Source organism: Crocuta crocuta, unplaced genomic scaffold (assembly GCF_008692635.1).
Source record: "Crocuta crocuta isolate KB4526 unplaced genomic scaffold, BGI_CrCroc_1.0 scaffold130, whole genome shotgun sequence".
Taxonomy (NCBI): domain Eukaryota; kingdom Metazoa; phylum Chordata; class Mammalia; order Carnivora; family Hyaenidae; genus Crocuta; species Crocuta crocuta.
In genome coordinates, this window is record NW_027527920.1 from 6,786,297 (window position 1) to 6,807,361 (window position 21,065).

General features: G+C 40.8%; 1 protein-coding gene across 5 annotated transcripts in view; it reads right to left on the bottom strand.

Annotated features, from left to right (window-relative positions):
* The window catches only part of IQCH (IQ motif containing H), a 210,240-nt gene that overhangs the window by 36,182 nt on the left and 152,993 nt on the right, over positions 1 to 21,065 (bottom strand). For 3 of the 5 annotated variants that reach the window (XM_077746671.1, XM_077746665.1, XM_077746657.1), the window contains 2 exons: positions 20,423 to 20,543; positions 15,799 to 16,085 (listed from right to left, as the gene is read on the bottom strand). In XM_077746671.1, the coding sequence (XP_077602797.1) occupies positions 15,799 to 16,085; positions 20,423 to 20,543 (408 nt within the window). Of the gene's footprint in view, positions 1 to 6,722; positions 6,785 to 15,798; positions 16,086 to 20,422; positions 20,544 to 21,065 lie in introns of those variants that run through there. The other 2 variants (XM_077746680.1, XM_077746688.1) reach the window with 2 other exon arrangements.

The window sequence follows — 21,065 nt, forward strand, 5'->3', positions numbered from 1 at the left end:
TTTCTGCCTCCTTTTCCAAGTTACTTCCACTACTTACATACACTTACGATCCTTCCTCTGTTACTTTCAATACCGATGGCCTAACTATTATTATTTATATTAAGGTACAGAATTACATGCTCATTTCTTTCTTCTTTTTAAGTATTTCCTTTTTTTTATCATGAATTTTTAGAAGGCCATTTTCTTATTTTGACATTAGGCACTAAACTATAATAAACACAGAAACCCAATTTTTATAACCTATTACAGGTTTCTAGGACTAGTAATTGTATATGCTTCTTCCATGGCCGTTCAATATAATAATCTCATACTGTAGATAGTTATTCTTCCTCTGTAATTTTCATGCTGTAAATGTCAGGGCTGGTGAATGATTTGCTTTGTTGAGAAGTATTCCTTTAAAGTTACTACAAATAATCTCCAAAAGGCTTTTGTATGAATTTTCAAAGCAGAAAGCACCTGCTCTGTGGCTCTTCCTGGGGAGGACCCCTGATGCCCAGGCATTGTGGACACAGAAGACTTGTGTAAAGTGAGAGCAGGATGATTACACGGCACTGGTCCCATCAGAGCAGTGAGTTGGCAGCAGAGATTTGCCTTTCCTTCCCACTTTCCTTGACATCTGCAGTAAATCAGATTTTTTTTTTTAAATTAAGAACAACCTCAGTTGCAAAATATGTGGGCAAGAAACATAGGCAGGCTGAGTTTTGGAGTTGGCCTCATCCAGTCCTCCTCCAACTCTAGGCTTGAGTCTGCAAGAGGGGAGGAGGCCTGGTCAGGAGCAGAGGTCAGATCAGAGCTCAGAGCTCTTGATTTCCAGTCCAAGGCAAGTTTGTTTACATTTGAGAATTCCTAGGGAGAATGAGACCAAGAGCAGGGACCTGTCTAATTCATATCTGCATCCTGCGTAATACTAGCACAGCGCTCTTGATGAAAGTGTGCACAATAAATCTTTGTTGGGTTACTCAATAATCAATAAAGCAAGGAAAAATAACACAAGGGAAAAATTCTTCCCTTTAAAACACAGACAGGAGAGATACCACTTCAAACCTACGAGGATGGCTGAAATAAAAGAGACAGTAATAAGTGTTGGCAAAGATGCAGAGAAATTGGAAGCCCCATCCATTGCTAGTAAGACTGTAAAATGGTGTTTTGTCAGTTTCTCAAAAAGGTAAACTTACAGTTACCAAATGACGCATCCATTCTATTCCTAGGACTATAACCAGGAAACATGAAAGCATGTATTCACACAACAAACTTGCACACAAATGTTCACAGCAACATTATTCAAAAAAATGGAAGTCCAAAAAGTGGAAGCAACCCAAATGTCCATCACCTGATGAGCAGATAAACAAAATGTGGTCTGTCCATACAATGGGGCATTAGTTAGCCACTAAAAGGAATGAAGCCCTGATACCTGCTATGGCATGGATGAACCTTGGAAACATGATGTCAAGTGAAAGAAGCCAGTCATAAAGGACTACCTATTGTACGATCTGTTTATATGAAATGCCCAGAACAGGGAAATCCATAGAAGCAGAAAACAATCTCCAGTGGCTGGGGAATAGAGGGCATGGGACATGATTTTTAATGGGTTCCGGATGACTTCTTAGGGTAAGGGAAACAGTCTAAAATTAGATTATGTTGATGGTTGTACCACTCTGCAAATATACTTAAAAACCATTGCAGTGTACACTTTAAAATGGTGAATTTTATGGCAAGTGATATCTTAATAAAGCTAGTGCACACACAGAACCCAGTCTCCAGGAGACCCATTCCTGGAAGGATGCCTACACAATTTGCACAGCTACTTGTTTGAATCTAGTTGAGAGTGTAAGTAATGACTGAATAAGTCACCTTCCAAACTGCCCTCTGAATTTACCCTAGGTATTCTTTAAGTCTATACCTTAACAAGTTTTCCATGTGTGAATGAAAGATAAATACTACATACACTAAAGCAAAAGAGTACCCAGCAAGGGTTAATACCTGGCCTCAATATACAGTCACCGGCTGGAAGGGATAATATGTTAGCATATGTCAAAAAGACTCAATTAGCTCTGAGGTCACAAGGTCACTTTTCTAAAATGCAATGTGTTTCTGTCTACACCCCACCGCAGGCTTTCATTTTGTATCAGCTCGTGGACGGAGTGGAGCTGGTCATGGTTAAATCTAGAAGAGAGGCAGGGCTGGTGTAAGCAAGTGGGCATGTAACCCAGGAAAGCTGTGTCCCACACATGTCCACCTTCCTTCTTCCCTTCTGTCGCTCGTTTCAGGCCCCTCCCAGCACCTCAGCCTGCCTTCCGTGGCTTGGGACTCCACAGGGACACTTCCTCATCCTCATCAGGTTAAGCTAATAATCCAATACATTCTGATTCATTTGGGGACAGTAGAGGGCTGAGTGCCAGGTCCCACGTTTGTCATAATGGAACCTTTTGGATTTGGCGATCCTGTGAGCTGATTCCGAATTCCATGATTTTGCCTTTGTTGTCTATCGACTCTGATGTGAAAGGTTCAGCACTCCATCAAGCCAATATGCCATCGTTTTTTGGTGCCAAGAGTATTTAAGAAGCTGCCTTTTGACCAAGTGGAGGACAGACTTTAGGAGGCAGACTTGGGGAAATGAAAAATGAGGGAAATTCATGTATATTTAAGGCCTGTCATGCAAAATGCACTTCGGCATTTTTTATGTCATCCTCACAACAACTTTGTGAGGCACACACTAACATCCTCAATTTATAGAAGTGGAAGTCAGGGGCGCCTGGGTGGCTGAGTTGGTTAACCACCCGATTCTTGGTGTTGGCTCAGGTTGTGAGCTCACAGTTTCTGAGTTCAAGCCCCGTGTTGGACTCTGTGGTGGGATTCTTGGTCTCTCTCTCTCTTTGCCTCTCCCCTGCTCTTGTTCTTAAAAAAAAAAAAAAAAAAAAAAAGTGGAAGTGAAAGCTCAAAGGACCCAGAAATGTTCCAAGTTCCACAGCTAAGCTGCAGGGCTAGGATTCAGTCTAGCTTTGCTGTACTCTGAGGTCCAGGCTTTTTCTCCTGTCCTTGATCTTGGAAATGTCTCTCCTCCTAGGAGGGAAACAAATGTTTGGATGTGAGAGGACACCAATGCCAGCAGTCACACCCAGAAGCTCCACCACTTACTAGGTGGTTCTGAATCCAGAGGAAGGCCTGTGATTTGCTGTGGGACTTTGGGCAAGCCACTTAACACCTTTCTACCTCATGGTCCCCATTATTTGTCTGTAAAGCGCTTCGAGAGCCTATAATAAAGGAGCCGTATAAAAACAAAGAAATACTGTCTTTCAGTGTAGGCAGAAAGCCAAGATTCCTCCCCGTGATCAATGAAAGTCCTGTGGCACTTTCCAGAAATGTATGGGTGGAGCTTTAGGGCCTTGGGGAAAATTCCAATTGAGTAGCTGCTGACTGAAAATCACCCTGTAGTTTCACCTGAATAAGTGTTCCTCAGTCCTAGCTTACTTGTCGGGGCTCTGCTGCTACTTTGGCCTCTGTTCCACTGAGCTTCACCCCAGGGCTTCACCCCAGAGGCCGCCCTAACTGACCCCTTCTTGCACCATTCGTCCCTGGGTTCAGTTTCTAGCAAATAAAAGAAACAGCATTAAGGGAGGTATTTTGCTCCTTCCCCCTCCTTTCCTCCCTCCTTCTCCCCAGCTCTTCTTCTAAAATTCAATGCATTGTTTCCGAATATATAACTTAAGCTCAGAAGCATGAACCAGAAGACTCATAAGTCATGGCAGATAAGTGTGAATTTTTAGTTTTGCCTCCACTGATTTAAGCATTTTGTACAGTCTGCAAGCAATTTGCAGAAAATAATTGCGGAATTAGTTTTCTTCATATTTCCTTAATCAACAAGTGAATAAAAAATACAAAATACATACATGGGTGTTTCCCCCCTCAAATCTGAGATTGCATAGTCTTTGGTATAGTGTAAGTCTTTAATATGAATAGAAGTTTTATAGGTATTTCTTTGAAAAGTAACATCTTTGTACTGATGTCCTATCATCCTACACCCTTCTTATTTTTTATGTAGGACACTGAGTTGCTGCCCCATGGGGTTCAAAAACCTGCTCTTCCAGTTCACAGAATTGCTGTAGGAGAACCCAGTTGTCCTTCTTGGTGGTAACTGCCATTGCCATGTTCTTCTTGAAGCCGTATGTGACGCTTCTCTTCTCTAGAATTCCTTTGTATCCATTCCCTGCCTATGCTCTCCCTATGGGGGCTGAATTTTGTTGTTTTATTTGGACTTGTATTTTGTATGGGTTCCTAACTTAGGCTGATCAAGTTTCAGTGGATTGCTTTGGTATCATTTACATATTAAGACATTTGTGGAGAGACATCAGAAAAGGTTAAAAAAACCAGACATAAATAAGTAGGCACTCTAGTGTGGGCTAGGATTGTGGCATGATAGGGGGAGACTCACTTCACCAGGAAGTGAAGCCATTTTATTTATTGATTTATAAGAGCTTAGAACAATAGGCAACACAATGAATCTTATGTTTAAGAAAGCAAAATATATGTTTAAAGGAATATACATATTGTTAAAACAGTTCTATTTATGCAAAAGATTCATGTAACTTTATAAAGGTTTTCAGGGACTTTAAAGGATTTTAAGTGCTGTGTTAGACTATACTGGTAACAGATGTTCAACGGCATGTTTAAGTTTTTGTTTTACTGAAAAAGCAATGGATTACTTGGTATTTTCCTTTTTAAAAACCATACTAAAGCCACCACATTGTAAGTATAGCTCAAATTCATTATTTCTAAGAAACATAAATGATTTAAAATAACATAAGGGCTTCTAAAAATAAATATCACTATAGTGGAGCTAGAAGATTTTGTTTGCTAAATATTCCCTTCAGAATCTCAGTCTTTTGTGTCACTTCTTGTTCTTTTTCTATGAAGACAGATGGTGTCAGTAATTGCCTATATATTTAATTAAGTTAAAAAGCTACATAGTAAGGTTTTGGCAAAAAGTAGGAGATTTTGTGCTATGAGCAAAGAAAGCAAAAGGAAGCAGAAATTGGTAGCATAAGACACTATTCCTCACCAAATACACATTTTGATATCCATATGTGTTGGAATGTGAGCTTGCGTTTCATCAATCTAATGGAAAGAACAAAGGCATTTACCCTGAAAGATGAAGCTCATAATAGATGGCAGTTCTCTTACATTTTGACCAACTGGATTGGAATGGCTCTACCTGTTGTCCATACCATGTTCAGCTTTGGCCCAGTACTCAGTGGACGTTCTAAACTCCTCTGACATTCAGATTTTTGCCTGGGACTTCTCACCTAGCAGGCTAATTATTGTGAAATTATTATGGGGAAAAAAGCAGTAGCTACTTGTAGAAAGTGGTTTGGGAAACTGATTTAACCATTCTTGTGGTGTCTGTTTTCAAATGTTCCCATCCCGCTAATCCACCTTCTGGCTTAATGGCAATATGGCGCTCCCAGCTGTGGTGCTGTGTATGGGCTTACTCATTTAAACTCTTAAAGCTTAAAAATGGCTACCACAACACTGATTTTATTCCATTTCGCTTAGTCATTAACATTTAATGATTACCTTATGTGCAGAGCACAAGGATGGAATATATTTAAAAAAATAGGAGATGTGTTTTCTGGCTTTAAGCTCTTCAACTCAATTCAACAAGCATATTGAGGATATACAAGAGAAACATACATTTTCTTTGGTGGTGATGGTTGAGGAGGGGGAGTGGCTTACAAAGAAAGTCACCATCAATTCAGTGCAGTACCACAGTGAGCATCTGCTGAGAGAAAGAGCACAGGCTCGTCAGCCAGCTAAGTCATGGTTTGAATCTTGGATTTGTCACTTTGTAGCCATGTGACCTTGAACATGACACTCTAGCCTGTTTTTTCATTTGTAAATTAGGGATGATAATAACACCCACTTCTCAGGTGTGACGATTAGGAATACCACAGTGTAAAATACCTGACAGAGTGTGTGGCACATGACAAAAATTCAGTAAACAGTTACTATTATCATTAATAATTACTCTGGCCATCAGACTATACTCGTGCTAGAGAATGAAGGGACAGTTGAAGGGGGATTAGTTAAGGTGGCTTTCCATGAGGAGTTGGATTTTGAAACATTTTGAAAGAAGAACACTTGTATACTGGCAGAAAAGAAAGGCAAGGCAAGTGGTAGGCAGGAAAGGGGCATGTGGGAGGCGGGATGATAATGCATTTTTTGGATTTGGTGCCACCAAGCAGATCAGCTTGCTTCTCTTGAAGAGCACTTAGGATACGATCAATGAGAAAAGCAATTAGTGCCACGTGGTGGGAGAAGGATGATTCAGGGGTGTTTTAAGAAATAGGTAAGGCCTAGAGCAAATTACCTTGTACTTTGTCAACCCAGCATTATTGTACGGATGGTATGTACTTTGTACAACCCCACGTTTGGTTAAAATGAATGTTAGGGACAACTTCGAAAGCGAAAATTTTATCACATGAAAAGTCTTGACCACAGGTGGCAACTGGAGGTAGTGAAGGGCCACTCAGCTTTGGTTTTGTGATGTTGGTGGACAAGCTGTTTGGCATATGTATGTGGAAAAATCTTCTGGTCTTTCTTAGCATTTGTAGGGAGCCTTTTCCTTAACTCCTACCTGCTGCCATCCTGAGTCCTGCAAATATGTAGAACCTCCTCAGAAATGCAGGATGCAGTGTGAGCGCCCAGATTTGCCCTGGCCTGGCCATGTTTCTGGTGGTTAAAGTTAGTTAAAGACCTCAAAGTCCAGAGAGAAGTTTCTGGGTTTCATCTGAAAGGAAGCAAGGATCTTCCATGAGGAGAGTAAATGTCTGAAGTCCTGGGTGGGACGACTGGATATCAACAGAGGAACTGGGTCTATTATATGAAGACCAACCAAAGTTCTACCCGAGAGGTGATGTTTAGGCTTGCGTTCATTCTTTCTGAAGGTTAAGGTTTACAGCAAAAGGGGGTTAACCAAATGCTTAAGGACAGTCACGTATGGTAACGTTACATATAGCAAAATTGGCTACCAGTTTACCTGAACTATCAGTGTTAAGAAACAGAATTGTAGTTTTTACTGTAAAATTTATTGTCACCATTGCCTTTGTGCTTATTGTAGAAGTCATCATCATCACCATCATCATTATTATTACTTGTACATTACAGGTCTCTTTCATTGACATGAAGATGCAGACCTTTTAAAGGGACAGGTCTTTTACTCTAATGCTTCAAAATCCTTTGGGATCTATTTTCCCTTCACTAGGTATTAACTTGTGATTAACAATGTGCTTATTATAGCATTTAAAAACACTGAATAATAGGCACTGCTGTTTATACCAAAGGCCTATTAAATTTTAATTTAGATATAAACTGTTAACCTTCTTATATATAAATAAAATACCTTCCCTAAAGAGAAAAAGTAAATCTCATTGAGGTTCCTTGGTGAATACCTTGTATATCTTGAAAACAGAGATAGGGAGATCTTGCAAATGAGAGTACTAGAGGAGAACTCAGAGAGAAGTGTTCATTCATTCATTTAATAAATATTTATCATGGCTCTATTATATGCTAGACGTGGTGCTAGGCGCTGGGTATACAGCGATGAATAAGAAGGAATTATGATATTTCTGTAGACCTTGGTTTTTCTACTCTCTGAAATAAGTATATTCATTTTTGATGCTTATATATCACTTTGAGATGATAATGCTCACTGACTTTTAAAAATAATGCTAATTCAATTCAGATTCCACTCACAGTCTGAAAACCTGCTGAGGGCTCGGTGACAGTTTTACATGTGATTATGCCATTTGATTTAATAAGAACAGCACCTTATATCGGCTCAGCCTCTAAGAACTTCCTGTGGGAAGGAGGGCAGGAAGTCACCATTTGTCAAGGAAAAAACAAGGCTCAGAGAGGTCCAGTGAGTTGTCTAAAGTATCACAACTGGTTAATGGACAGATTGGGGCCAGAACCTATTACTTATCATGATGAAAATATTCTCAGCAATCTCTTTTTTCTATTCTAGGCTGATATACTTGTATTAGGCATTCTTCGAGACAGTTTTTAGAATGTGTGGGATATTCTCTGATGTAGGTCAGGGTCTCTGTTTTTGTCTTTCCTCACAATTCGTCCTATTTCCTTCTGTGGCTACCTTTTGTATCTAGGAAAGGCCTTGGCTAGTGCTCAAGGCCATTTTCATCTAAACTCTTTTCTTAAAAATTGCATTTCCTACCTCCCCTTTTTTTAAAGCAATAACAATCAATGATCATAACAGAAATGATTACTTTAAATATTCACAATTACCTAAAAATGAACAAATTTTTAATCTGGAAATTTCAAAAGAAAGCATCTTTGCCAATTTGTTTAGCGACTTTATACAAAGAAAAGGGACCAGAGAATGATATGTAAATGTGTATTTATAGGAGGCAAGTCAGATATGAAGTTTGTAAAACGTAAATCCTCACTTCGTATGGATTTTGTGCTTTTCTATCACCAACCTCCACAATACCTTTCCCACTTGGAATACACTCTTTCTTACCTTCCTTCCAATCCTAATTGTCTTTCAGCTCAAATCCCACCTACTCTGTACCAACCTTTCTTGATTGCTCCAAACAGAAGGCAGTTAGCTGACATTACCTTTTTGATGTCTCTTTTATTGTTCTATGTGGTTGTCACTTATATTTTTACTTGTAATTCATTTTTTGAGTCTGTCTCTCCAGCTAGATTGTGAACTCCCTAAGGGCAAGCCTCCACTTCTTTTGCGTTTTTGCAGCCTCTCTGGCACCGACCAAAATGGCTTATACATAATAGATGCTCAGTAAATACTAGTTCTTTATTTAAAAATTTCCCCGAAGTGAGTAAGTAAGATCAGCAGATCTGGATATTCTAGAAGCTCCAAGGGGCCATCAACCAACTGGCTATCATGTGACTGTCATTGTGTTAGACATCACAAAGGTAAAAAATGCAAGGTCCAGTGTATTTTCTAGAGGATTTACAAATCTCAAGAAGGCAATATTTATGCCTAGGAATCAGTAAGAGTAAAGATCAACTGTGGTGCATGTGTATCAGATGAAATTGGGTGATGGATGCAAAATGAACTTCCTTACAACAGGGAGTGGATCCTGTTTAATCTTTGTTCCCTCGGCTGCTAGCATGGGGCTAGAGTAAGCTGTTGGGAAGTACTTATTTAATGAACATGTCAGTCTCTCTTTAGGTGTTTCATGCCCCTCCTGGAACCCAGTGGATACTGCCCATCAAAGGAGCCCTGGCTCCAGGATCCATTGGGGTAATAGTTGCTGCTCTTTGTTTAAGGCTTGGATGCCTCTATGGTGACATGGGACAGGGCCCTCCTCTCAGTGAAAGGCCAGATCTCCAGTGTGGCTGCCTTGTAGCTCTGTGTACTCTGCATGGAGTCTCTGAAAGCCTGGAATTGCCTCGTTTCTAGGGTACTGGAATCTTGGATATAAATCCACTTGCAGAGGTGCCTTCTACTATGCTCCTACCACCTCCATTTCTCAGGGACGGCCTTTTTCCTATTTTTTTAAAAAATTAAAGTATAGTTGGTATACAATATTATATTAGTTTCAGGCGTACAACATAGTGATTCGGCCTTTATAAACATGACTAAATGCTCACCGCGATAAGCCAAGTTACCATCTGTCCCCATACAAAGTTATTATAAAGTTATTATTGACCGCATTCCCTAATCTGTACTTTACAACCCTGTGATTCATTTACTGACTCTTTTCCTTTCATTCCCAATGACCCTGTGTTCTGGCTGATGTTTACAATACTTAAACCCTGTGTTTCCAAAACTTTCCCTCCATATAGCTACCTTAGAACGTCACTGTCACTTCCTCTGTTTTCAGAGCCAGCAGAACCCTCGTGATTATACTGGCCACCTGCATAATCCAAGCTAATCTTCCCCTCTCAAGATCCTTAAATTAATTGCATCATTGTGTTACTGCATATGTAACACTCGTCTCCTTAAGGCTGATCAGGGTTTTCCACACCCCTACTTGGAGTTGATTCACAATTGTGGGCCTATCCTTGGTGTACCATTGCCATCTTATCTCTTTTTTTTTTGTTTTGTTTTGGCTTCCAGTCTCCTTTGCTTTTACCAGGCTGAGTTAGGGGGACCATTGGGAACCAGAGAGCAATAATCTGAGATGGATGCAGCCAGTTTTCTGCTCCCATGTCTGTTGCAGGACATGTGTATATATAAGGTCTTGTACATGAACATGTAAGCTATTACATTCTGTACAGGTTTGTAATGATCATTATTTATATATTTTTTCTGATTACAAATATAATAATTGTTATTTTTTGAAAGATTTTAAAAATATCTTTTATTTATTTTGAGAGAGAGAGACAGAGAACAGAGAGAGAGAGGGAGAGCGAGAGAATTCCAAGCAGGCTCTGCACTGCCAGCCCAGAGCCCGATGTGGGGTGTGATCTTAAGAACCATGAGACCATGATCTGAGCTAAAATCAAGAGTCGGACTCTTAACAGACTGAGCCACCCAGGCGCCCCAATAATGCTTACTTTTGAAAATGCAAATGCAGATAGCACAAAGAACAAAACAGAAATCACTCTGTATTAGTTTTCTATGGCTGCTGTAACAAGTTGCTATAAAGTTAGTCACTTAACAGGTCGGAAGTCAGAAGTCTCACTGGGCTAAAATCAAAGTGTCAGCAGTGCTTTATTCCTCCCCGGGGGTCCTAGGGGAGCATCTGTTTCCTTGCTTTTTCTGTCATCTAGAGGCCGTCTGCATTCCCTGGCTCACTGTCACTTCCTCTGTTTTCAGAGCCAGCAGAACCCTCGTGATTATACTGGCCACCTGCATAATCCAAGCTAATCTTCCCCTCTCAAGATCCTTAAGTTAATCACATCATTATGTTACCGCATATGTAACACTCACAGACTTCAGGGTTTAGGACTTATTTGGGGGCCGTTACTCTGCCTGCCACACCCTCAATCTTCCAATCCAGAAATAATGACTTGTAACCTCTTAGTGTATTTCTTTAGGTTCTTTTTTGCTCTGCATATATATGGGTTTTTCTTCTTTTTATAAAATGGTTAGCATGTTGCATATGTTGTTTTGTAATCTGAATTTTAGCCTTCCAACTATTCTATGAAGTTTCATGCTAAATATTCTTCAAAAACTGAAGTTTTGGTTTCATAGCATTCAATTCTATTGCTCTGTCGTAATTTGCTTAACAATTTCTCTATTATTGGAATTTAGGTTATTTGAAAATTTTTACCATCCTTAATGGTGTTCTGGTTGACATATGCATACATAAACCTTTGTGATTATTTCCTTGTAATATTTCCAAAAAGTAGATTCCTCTTCTTCTTAATATTAATTTTGAATAAAAAAATAGGTACTATGAAAATATTGAAATACATAATTTTTGAATGGAAAGGTTTCTCAGAAGTCAGAGAAGCTAATGTACTTCATAGCTGAGAAAACCAAGGATAAGAAAAAGAAACTATAAGCTCAAAGTAATATAGTAATTTAAAAAAAGAGCTAGATTTGACTATTTGAAACCTCAGTATGACAAAGAACATTACAAATAAAACACAGATGACAGCATTTGGGGTCCAAGTACAGGAGGGGCAGGAATGGGCACAGATGTGTCAGGTGAAGAAAACAGCAGGGTTGGTTGGGAGGTTGGTACACTGAACAAATTGATTGAGCAAATAAGTACAGATATTGAGGATAAACAGTCTCCGATTTCTCACTGTTAGAGAAGGTATTTATTTTTAAGTGTGGAAAAGAGGAAGTCTGGAAAGAATACTGAAATATTAGATTATCAGGAACGTGGGGTTTTAAAATATATAAACTGATAGAGGTGCCTGGGTGGCTCAGTTGGTTAAGCGTCTGACTTTTGGCTCAGGTCATGATCCACAGTTTGTGGGTTCAAGCCCTGCATCAGGCTCTCTGCTGTCAGCTTAGACCCTGGAACCTACTTCAGATTCTGTGTCTTCCTCTCTCTCTGCCTCTCCTCTGCTCACGTTCTGTATCTCAAAAATAAGTAAACATTTATACACTGATAGATATAGGGACAGTTATAGATGCATTTGTGTGTGTGCGTGTGCGTGTGTGTGTGTGTGTGTGTGTGTAGTACATATATAATACATATACTTCCAAGCTCTGTCCACTGAGAGAGACCAGAAGCACTGGACACTCTAGTAGCATTGAAAGTACCAAGAGCCCAGATCTTAATACTATCTTCCACTAAAAGGACCCAAGGCTCTTGGATTGATCCTAGGTCTTGGACAGGGAAATGTAAGATGAACCTGGAATATCCCTTCGTGCTAGAAAGTAAGACAGCACTCACAAAGAATGATGGGGACATGTCAAAAGGACACAAGAGCCACTCTGAAGTTCTCCCAGCAGTGAAATCTGGGGCAATTTGAGCATCAAAATGATGAAACCATCAAAATATAATTGACTGAAGAAAATAGAAACTCACCAATTCCAACTAGTATAAATATACATACATACATACATACATGAAAGATGAAGAAGGAAAAACTCTTGCTTACAGCAGATTGCCAACTAATAAATGCAGAAAGCATGACAGAAATAGACAATGACCACTATCACAGTGATGATTGTTTCAGGAGAAAGTTGGCAATGGTTGTTGAGTTTCGTGGGTGGAAATTTGATGAACTCTTGGAACACCTTTCTATAAAATATTACTAATCAGTGAGAAAGGAAAAAATAATGGTTTTATGGTGGAAAACATGGCTGGAAAAAAGAGGGGAAAGCCACAAATGACAATCTAGGAGAACATATTTGTTACATATAACAACCTAAAGATAAGAATTGCTTATGTACAAAGAGCTTCTACAAATCAACATTTATCTTATAGTCCAACTTAGGTGGATAAAAGACATGGTAAGGCAAGTAAGACAAAATATATAAAGAGCCAACAAACATGAAAAGACGTGCATCATCACTAAAAATCAAAGAAATACTAAAGGACAACAAGATAACATTTTTCCCCCTGTTAGACTGGCAAAAATGAGGCATTGGTAATATGTCAGTCTCTTCATTGGTACCACACAGCATGCCCACTAGGGAGAGAAATTAAGTGCTTTTTGGGGTGATGTTACTTGCTAAATGACTAGAGAGTATGCCAGTGATTTTGCCCCAAAATATTTTTTATATATCTTATATATAAAAGTTTTATAAATTTATTTATAAAATTGTATTTATATTTGTGTTTATATTATTTATACCTTATTATATATATGCCTATATTTCATTATATATTTGTGTATATTATATTATTATATTTTATTATACACACATGCACAGAGCTAATATACTTCCCTTGCAAATGTAAAAACACCCTTTGGTGTATTCACTGAGCACTTCCTCCAATGTTGTTCTATGGAAAATCATACCACAAATGACAATATACTCAAGTATTAACAGGATGAGACAATGATGGGTCATAATATGATCAAATTACAGAATCATGGGTTAATATTTATCTCATCCATCAACTGATCCCTGAATTCATTCTCTAAAAGCCTTGGCACCACATCTAGTATCTGCTAAAAAGCCTCTGTTGTTTGTTCATTCATTCTTTCAACACATATTTACTCAACACCTACTTTGGGCCAGGGCAGAGTAGTGCTGAGAATTGAGTGGGGAGCAAAAACAGACATCGTATGTCTCCTCACAGAGCTTACAGTCTACAGAGGGAGACAGCTGTAATCAGATAATCATGTAAATAAGTTTAAAACTGTCACTAAGGTAAAGTGATGGGAAGGAGAGGTACTTGGTGATGTGAGAACTCAAAACAGGTGAATTTGACTTTGTCAGCGAGGTAAGGGAAGGCTTCTCTAAGAAAGTGTGGTTTTAGCTGAACTACTATGGATGGGAGGAGGTTTAACAAGATGAAAAAGAAGAGGCAAGAGCATTTCAGGCAGAGGGGCAGCACATGTAAAGGCCCTGTGGCAGGAGGTAGTAAGATGAAAGGGGGACTGAGAGAGCCTAGTGTGATTAGGAGAGAGAAAAAGAGGGGAGTTGGATGAGCAAAGGCTGGCAGGGCACATGGGACCAGCCAAGTGAAGGGTAAGACGTTAATCCCCGAAACCTGGAAGGATAGTGAGCCCGGGATAGGACCAGCTCTGGGTTTGAAGACCCCTCTCACTGCCATGCAATTTCCCCCCTACCAAACTTGCATAAATAGAAATCACAACTCAACAGTCCCCATAGCTCCATCCTCCTACCGCCCCAGGGATCACATTTCTCATGACGAATATTTGGGGCGGGAAGTGTCCCCTGCTTCCCTGCCACCCCACTCTTTCACCAGAGGGCACTGTTTCTGTCCTCCCTCAGCTCCAGGTAGGTTAGTAGATGCCCGTCAGTTAGTCCCTTTCTCTCTCAATGTGCGGGCCTGAGAAAGGAACTCAAAACCGACGGAGGGGCCAGGAAGGCAAATGGAAAATGATTATTGAGCAAGCTGAAAGCTCCCCGGAACATAAACTCTCACTTTGAAACCATCACCTGACTGAAATGAAGAATCATAAAACTGAGAATAATGAATATAAAACAACCAAAGTGCATGTACAGTGTTGGATGGCCAGAGGATATCAGGAGAGAGAGGGCGGAGGCCATGTCACCCTGTAGATGGAGGTCTGGTCACCCAGCACTCACAGAGGAGGGACTGAGCGTTTTTAAACACGAGTCCTGTGAAGTAGTAGTGGGAATCTAAACATTATAACTGGGGGAGGGTGAGAAAGAAAGCAAAAAAGGCCACAGTTACTAGACCTTATACATCAGAGCCACACATGTGCATATGAAGACTGTTACAGATGAAACGCTGAATATATAAAACCATGTTATAGAGTAATAATAACAATGTATAGTGTGTCATAATCTATAGAAAGTTTAAAAACTTGCAAAATAGGGGCACCTGGGTGGCTCAGTTGGTTAAGCGCCTGACTTCGGCTCAGGTCATGATCTCACGGTTCGTGGGTTCGAGCCCCGCATCCGGCTCTGTGCTGACAACTAGCTCAGAGCCTGGAGCCTGTTTCAGATTCTGTGTCTTCCTTTCTCTCTGACCCTCCCCTGCTCTCTCTCTCTCTCTTTCAGAAATAAATAAAACATTAAAAATTAAAAAAAAAACTTGCAAAATAAAACAATTATTTATGGGTTCCTTCATGCGCTGTCAAAGCGTAAAGATATGGACAGGCCTCAGAGCCCCAAATGTAAGCCTCTGGGAGGAGAAGGGGCTGCATCAGGAAGATTGGCAAGGAGTGCACAGGACTGGAGGCGGGACTGGTACCACTTCATTTCTTAAGCTGAGTGGGGGCACGTGATGTTCATCATATTATTATTAAGACCTTTTTATATTGATGAAATATGGCCCAGTGCATTTTTTAGAAGAAAAAAATAGACAACCTAAGTTGCTGGTGAACTACTGATAAGGAGAGGAATGGAAACAAGGACTCTGAACTCCTTTCTAGGGATTGACGTTCTATGTAAGCACAAGTCTTAGACAAGTTCAGTCCCTGGATGGCATAAAATAGTGTCATGATAAGACACTAATGGGCAGAATTGAGTCCCCATCGACAAAGCTGGGTAGGATGAGTTGCCGTCATCGAAACTCCAGCTGTACCCGAAAGAGAAGACCTTGGGCACAGACCTCATAAATGCTGAATTACAGAGTCAGCTCATGCAAGGGGCACTGAATCTGAGAACCTGATTTCCCCTGTTACTTGGGGACAGACGGTATGGGGTGTTTACATATTTTAGTATTTCACGTGGCATTAACTTACCTGCTGCTCCATGGTGCTTGCGTCAATAAATGTCACCAGGTCTATAGAAATGTAACCAACAACACCTCTCGTTTTACACGCATTTCCGATTTTGAGGCACAAAGAACTGAGAACTTGGGGATCCACTGAAGTCTGAGGCATGGTGGTACCAGAATTGATGAAGGGGCCTTCTGCATGAATCTGGTCCCCCGTTGACAACACTCTGATCTCTCCATTGGGCTCTATCAGCATGTCGACCATCAGGTTGGTGACACTATCTGCGGGTGGATATGCTTCCACCACGCCTCCTGGTGGGAGAAACATGGAGTAGGTGAAAAGACGTATTCACGTGGATTGTGTCCACTTAGCAGAAGAGAAAAAAGCCCAGACTGTAGCAGATGGACTAGGGCTCAGATCCTGCATCTGCCATGTCTTGTGAACTTTGGGCAAGTAGTTTCAATTCTCTGAACTTCCTTTTCCTTATCTATAAAATGGGCATAATAAAACCTACCTCACTAGATTGTTGTGAATCTTAAAGATAATGTATTTATAGTATTCAGCCTAGTGCTTGGCAATATACTAGGACTTGGCATATACTAAGACTCAACGAATGTTAGTTTTCATTCGCCGTAATGACATCATAAGATCATTAAGGCTATGGCCTATTCATAACCTAAGGACTATAGGCAAATCCCTCAGGGGGAGTTAACTGCCCATAGTCTGCACTTTATATCTTCATGACAAGTGCTTTCTGTTTCAATGTCACTGCTTTTGAAGTTTTGACACATTAGGACTTTTATCAGGAACGAGAGAACACGATTACGTCAAAGGATTCCTATGCAAAGCCAATTGTAAAGCATTTTTTAAAACATTTATTTTTGAGAGAAAGAGAGAGAGGAGAGAGACAGAGCATGAGCAGGGGAGAGGCAGAGAGAGACAGACACACAGAATCCGAAGCAGGCTCCAGGCTCTGAGTTGTCAGCACAGAGCCTGACATGGGGCTCAAATCAATGAGCTGTGAGATCATGAACTGAACCAAAGTCAGACTTTTAACTGACTGAACCACCCTCCCCTCTTTTTAAGATAGCATAATTTAGAAGTTAAAACATCTAAGCATTCTCTAGATGGGGCAGTCTCTGGAGCCCTACAGTGTTAAGATAAGCTTGGTGTGCATTTCACAAATTTGCTGGGAGGTGACCTCTGCCCGCAGACTTTGAACAGCATATATAGTTAAACCCTGAGACTTTAGCATTTCTCAAATGCAGACATCTGTTACTCTATATAAAAGGCATTTTCCTTAAATGTCTCTAAGTTTGTTTGGAGCTGTCCCTAAGGAAAGCTGAGTTTTGGAAGGAAAACTGATTTATCTAGTTGGTTAGTATGAGATGTGTTCTTCTCTAAATGGGACCTACTAGTGTGTGCTGTACCTAAATATGACTTATTGGGGGAATTAGCAAGGTAAGTGCAACAAAACAACAACAAAATCCACAAAAACACAAACAAATCCAAACAAAGACACCGATTGAGTCTCTCTGATTGACTTAACTTTGTGGCTTTATCTATTTTCAAAGCTTGTGCTTCAGTGGAAACACATTATCCTTTATACTTACAAGGTTACTTTAGAATTTTTACTCCAAAGAAACTTATTTGTACCTTCTTCTCAGCATTATGACCAGAGTCTCTTCATTGTTAACTGTTTTCCTTTCAAAGCAATTAATTCCTCTTTTTAAAAAATATATTGCCTGTGATAATAGTCCTGTGACAACATAGACATCGAATCTGTGGCACATTTTATGGCCAGAAGAACACTTGAGAGAGCAGAAGTGAAATGAAACAGGTCATAATGGAAGGTGGTGAGAGATGTGGCCTTAGAATCAAGAAGCCTGAGGGGATGGCCCCGTTTGGTCAGTGAACATTTATGCAGGCCTGCCGTATGCACTGGGCTCAGAGCCATGGCTTACTAGAGCTGGATGTTTGAGACATGCTAAAATTGTAGGGTCTGTGTTTCCCACTCATCACATATTTGCTGTGTAACTTTCTAGCTTTGAGGCTGTTTCTCATCTATAAAACTAGCTTAATAAAGCTTGTTTTGCTTCCCATAAGTGGGCACTGTTTACAGCATGGCTAGAAGAAAGGATAGAGATGCACAGGAAGTCAAGGACAGCCTGAGCTTGTGGTTGTATAGCTCAGGTTGTATAGCTTGTGGTTTTATAGCTGACCTTGGAAGATTTGGAAACTTCCTAAGTCTTATCCTAGATGGATCTGGAGATCTTCATGGTCCTCCCCTCCTAACTTAAAAAGAACCCGTTATTCTTGACTATTTTTGTTGTAGGGACCTTGTTCTTTCCCATTTATGCATATGAGGTTAACTCCATTTTACTCTTCTGTCAGTGGGTGCATGTGGAAATTGGTAGAATCACAGAAGTTTAGATCTTTTTTAAAATATAATTTATTGTCAAATTGGTTTCCATGCAACACCCAGTGCTCATCCCAACAAGTGCCCTCCTCAATCCCCATCACCCAATTTCCCCTCTCCCATACCCCCATCAACCCTCAGTTTGTTCTCAGTATTTAAGAATCTCTTATGGTTTGCCTCCCTCCCTGTCTGTAACTTTCTTTCCCCCTTTCCCTCCCCCATGGTCTTCTGCTAAGTTTCTCAAGGTCCACATATGAGTGAAAACGTATGGTACCTGTGTTTCTCTGATTGACTTATTCACTTAGCATAATACCCTCCAGTTCCATCCACATTGCTGCAAATGGCCAGATTTCATTCTTTCTCGTTGCCCAGTAGTAATCCATTGTATATATAAATGACATCTTCTTGATCCATTTGTCAGTTGATGGACATTTAGCCTCTTTCCATGATTTGGCTATTGTTGAAGGTGCTGCTGTGAACATTGGGTTGCATGTGCCCCTATGCATCAGCTCTTCTGTATCCCTTGGGTAAATTCCTAGCAGTGCTATTGCTGGGTCATAAGGGAGTTCTATTTTTAATTTTTTGAGGAACCTCCACACTGTTTTCCAGAGCGGCTTCACCAGTTCGCATTCCCACCAGCAGTACAAGAGAGTTTCCGTTTCTCCACATCCTCGCCAGCATCTAGAGTCTCCTGATTTGTTCATTTTAGCCACTCTGACCGGTGTGAGGTGGTATTTCAGTGTGGTTTTGATTTGTATTTAATGATGATGAGTGACGGTGAGCAGCATTTCATGTGTCTGTTGGCCATCTGGATGTCTTCTTTGGAGAAGTATCTATTCATGTCTCCAGAAGTTTGGATCTGAGAGCACATGGGAGAGCGTGCATCATCTCCCCTCTCCCCGCAGCCACAGAAAACTCCCTTTTCAGCATGCTTGTCAGATGGCTGACCATCCAACTCTTGACTTAAATAACTCATGAACTACTCCTTCCCACTCCACACTGCCCGCCCAGTCCATTCCAACAGACTGTCTTTTCTGGTGCTCTCTCATACACTGAGCTAGGATGCAAATGTACCTGGTGGATCCTGCCAAGACACCTGGATCAACACAGAGGTAGCCACTTGTTGGCTCTGCTGTGTATTCACAGAGTGATTTGGGGCAAGTTACTTATTAATCTTTTGTACCTCAGTTTCCCCTTCTAGAAAACAAGGGTGATAATTGTACTCACCCACCAAAGAATGGTAGGATTGTTAGGGGGATTAAATATGCATATGCCTAGAATAGTGTCTGACACAGAATAAGCACTCCCTGGCCCTCGTTATCTTATCTCCACTGTGCACTATCACCGTTGTACTGTTGTGGCTGCTCTCATCCGACCTCCCATTATTATGATATTATATATTAATGTTAGTATAATAATTTTTATTATTACCTGGCAGTGGAGACTAGAGTGTAAACATATCTCCTGTGGCCTGTTATACTAGTCTTCCTGTATTACTCATGGGGGTAAGCTGGTAAGAATGTCTGCCTTACGCTGTAACCTCCTAAGAGTAGGGGGCAATGTGTGGTCGTGTGGCCACTCCCACAGGGACCTCTGCAACTGTGGTCATTCGGTCCATTCATCTCCTCATCCACAAACCTCTTGGTGTCCTTAGAGAATAAGGATGAATTAGGAGGAGGAGGAAAGGACCATGGAGAAGACTTATTTAGAAAATCCGCCTTCAGAAGTGGAGGGAAGACCATTTCTTCCCTCCCATGAAAGGGAAGGGGAAATTAACACTTACTAAAGTCCCACCTTGAGTCAGACTGCATTGTAGAGATGTTCACATCTGTATTCCACTAACACCTCCAAGCAATCCCGTGAGGTAGGGGAGAAAACTGAGCCTCCGGGGGTTTTAGAACCTTGTTCAAGGTCATGGATGAGATCCATAACCAGGGCATGCGATTCTAAAGCCCACCCGTCAGGCAAAGTCTGAGGTGCAAAAATAGGGCCGAATCTTGAGCTACACCTGCCACGGTTGGTGCGCTCAGCTCCTATTTATGTAAGACGCTGAGAGCACAATAAATATTTAGGCAAAGTTTATAAGAAAAAAAAAGTCTGCTTGTAGGAGCACTTACCTAAACCAAAACAAGAGATGCGAGGTATTTAAATTGGTGCGAGGTTGACCCAAAACTAGAATTCAAGGTTGTATAGGCCAATCCTCAATAGAAAGTTTACGGTCTTATTTACCTTGACTGAGAAATGTTTGGAGGAATTTCCTCCACGTCGGGAACCGTTTCTCATTGACTGGCTGTGCGTGCTGTGCTAAAATGCCCGCCAGCTCCTCGGAGATCTTCACCAAAGCTGGCTCCTGCAGAAACAAATTAAATAGAACCACAAGCAATTTTACTACAGAAATGAAAACTGCTTGTGGAGTGATTAAAAACCAGGCCTCCAACAGGCAAAAAAATGTGGTTACTGTTTACCCAGAGTCAGAAAGCCATTTTGAAAATTTTCTCTATTTTTCCAGCCATTTCCGTTTTCATATTTCAAAGTGATTTGGCTCCTAAATATTGCTGCTAATCATGCCTGTTGTCTCCAAAGGGCAGCCTCCTATCTGACATCAGGAAATCCAGCTGCAGGCCTGCTGTGTAGGCGGGCCAGCTAGCTGAGTGTCCTTGGGCGATGTGCCTATCTCCTCTGGGCCTCAGTTTCCCTTTATGTGAATAGGGGGTTACCTAGTCCCTAAGATCCTTCAGGCCCAAATGTTTTTTATTCTATGACCGTAATAAGGCTAACCCTGGGAGAAACTGTGGAGTTGGCAGGGTCTTTCTTTGGCACCTCCATCTCTTTAAACTGTGCCCTTTCCCCTTTGTTGGGGGCGGGGGGGCTC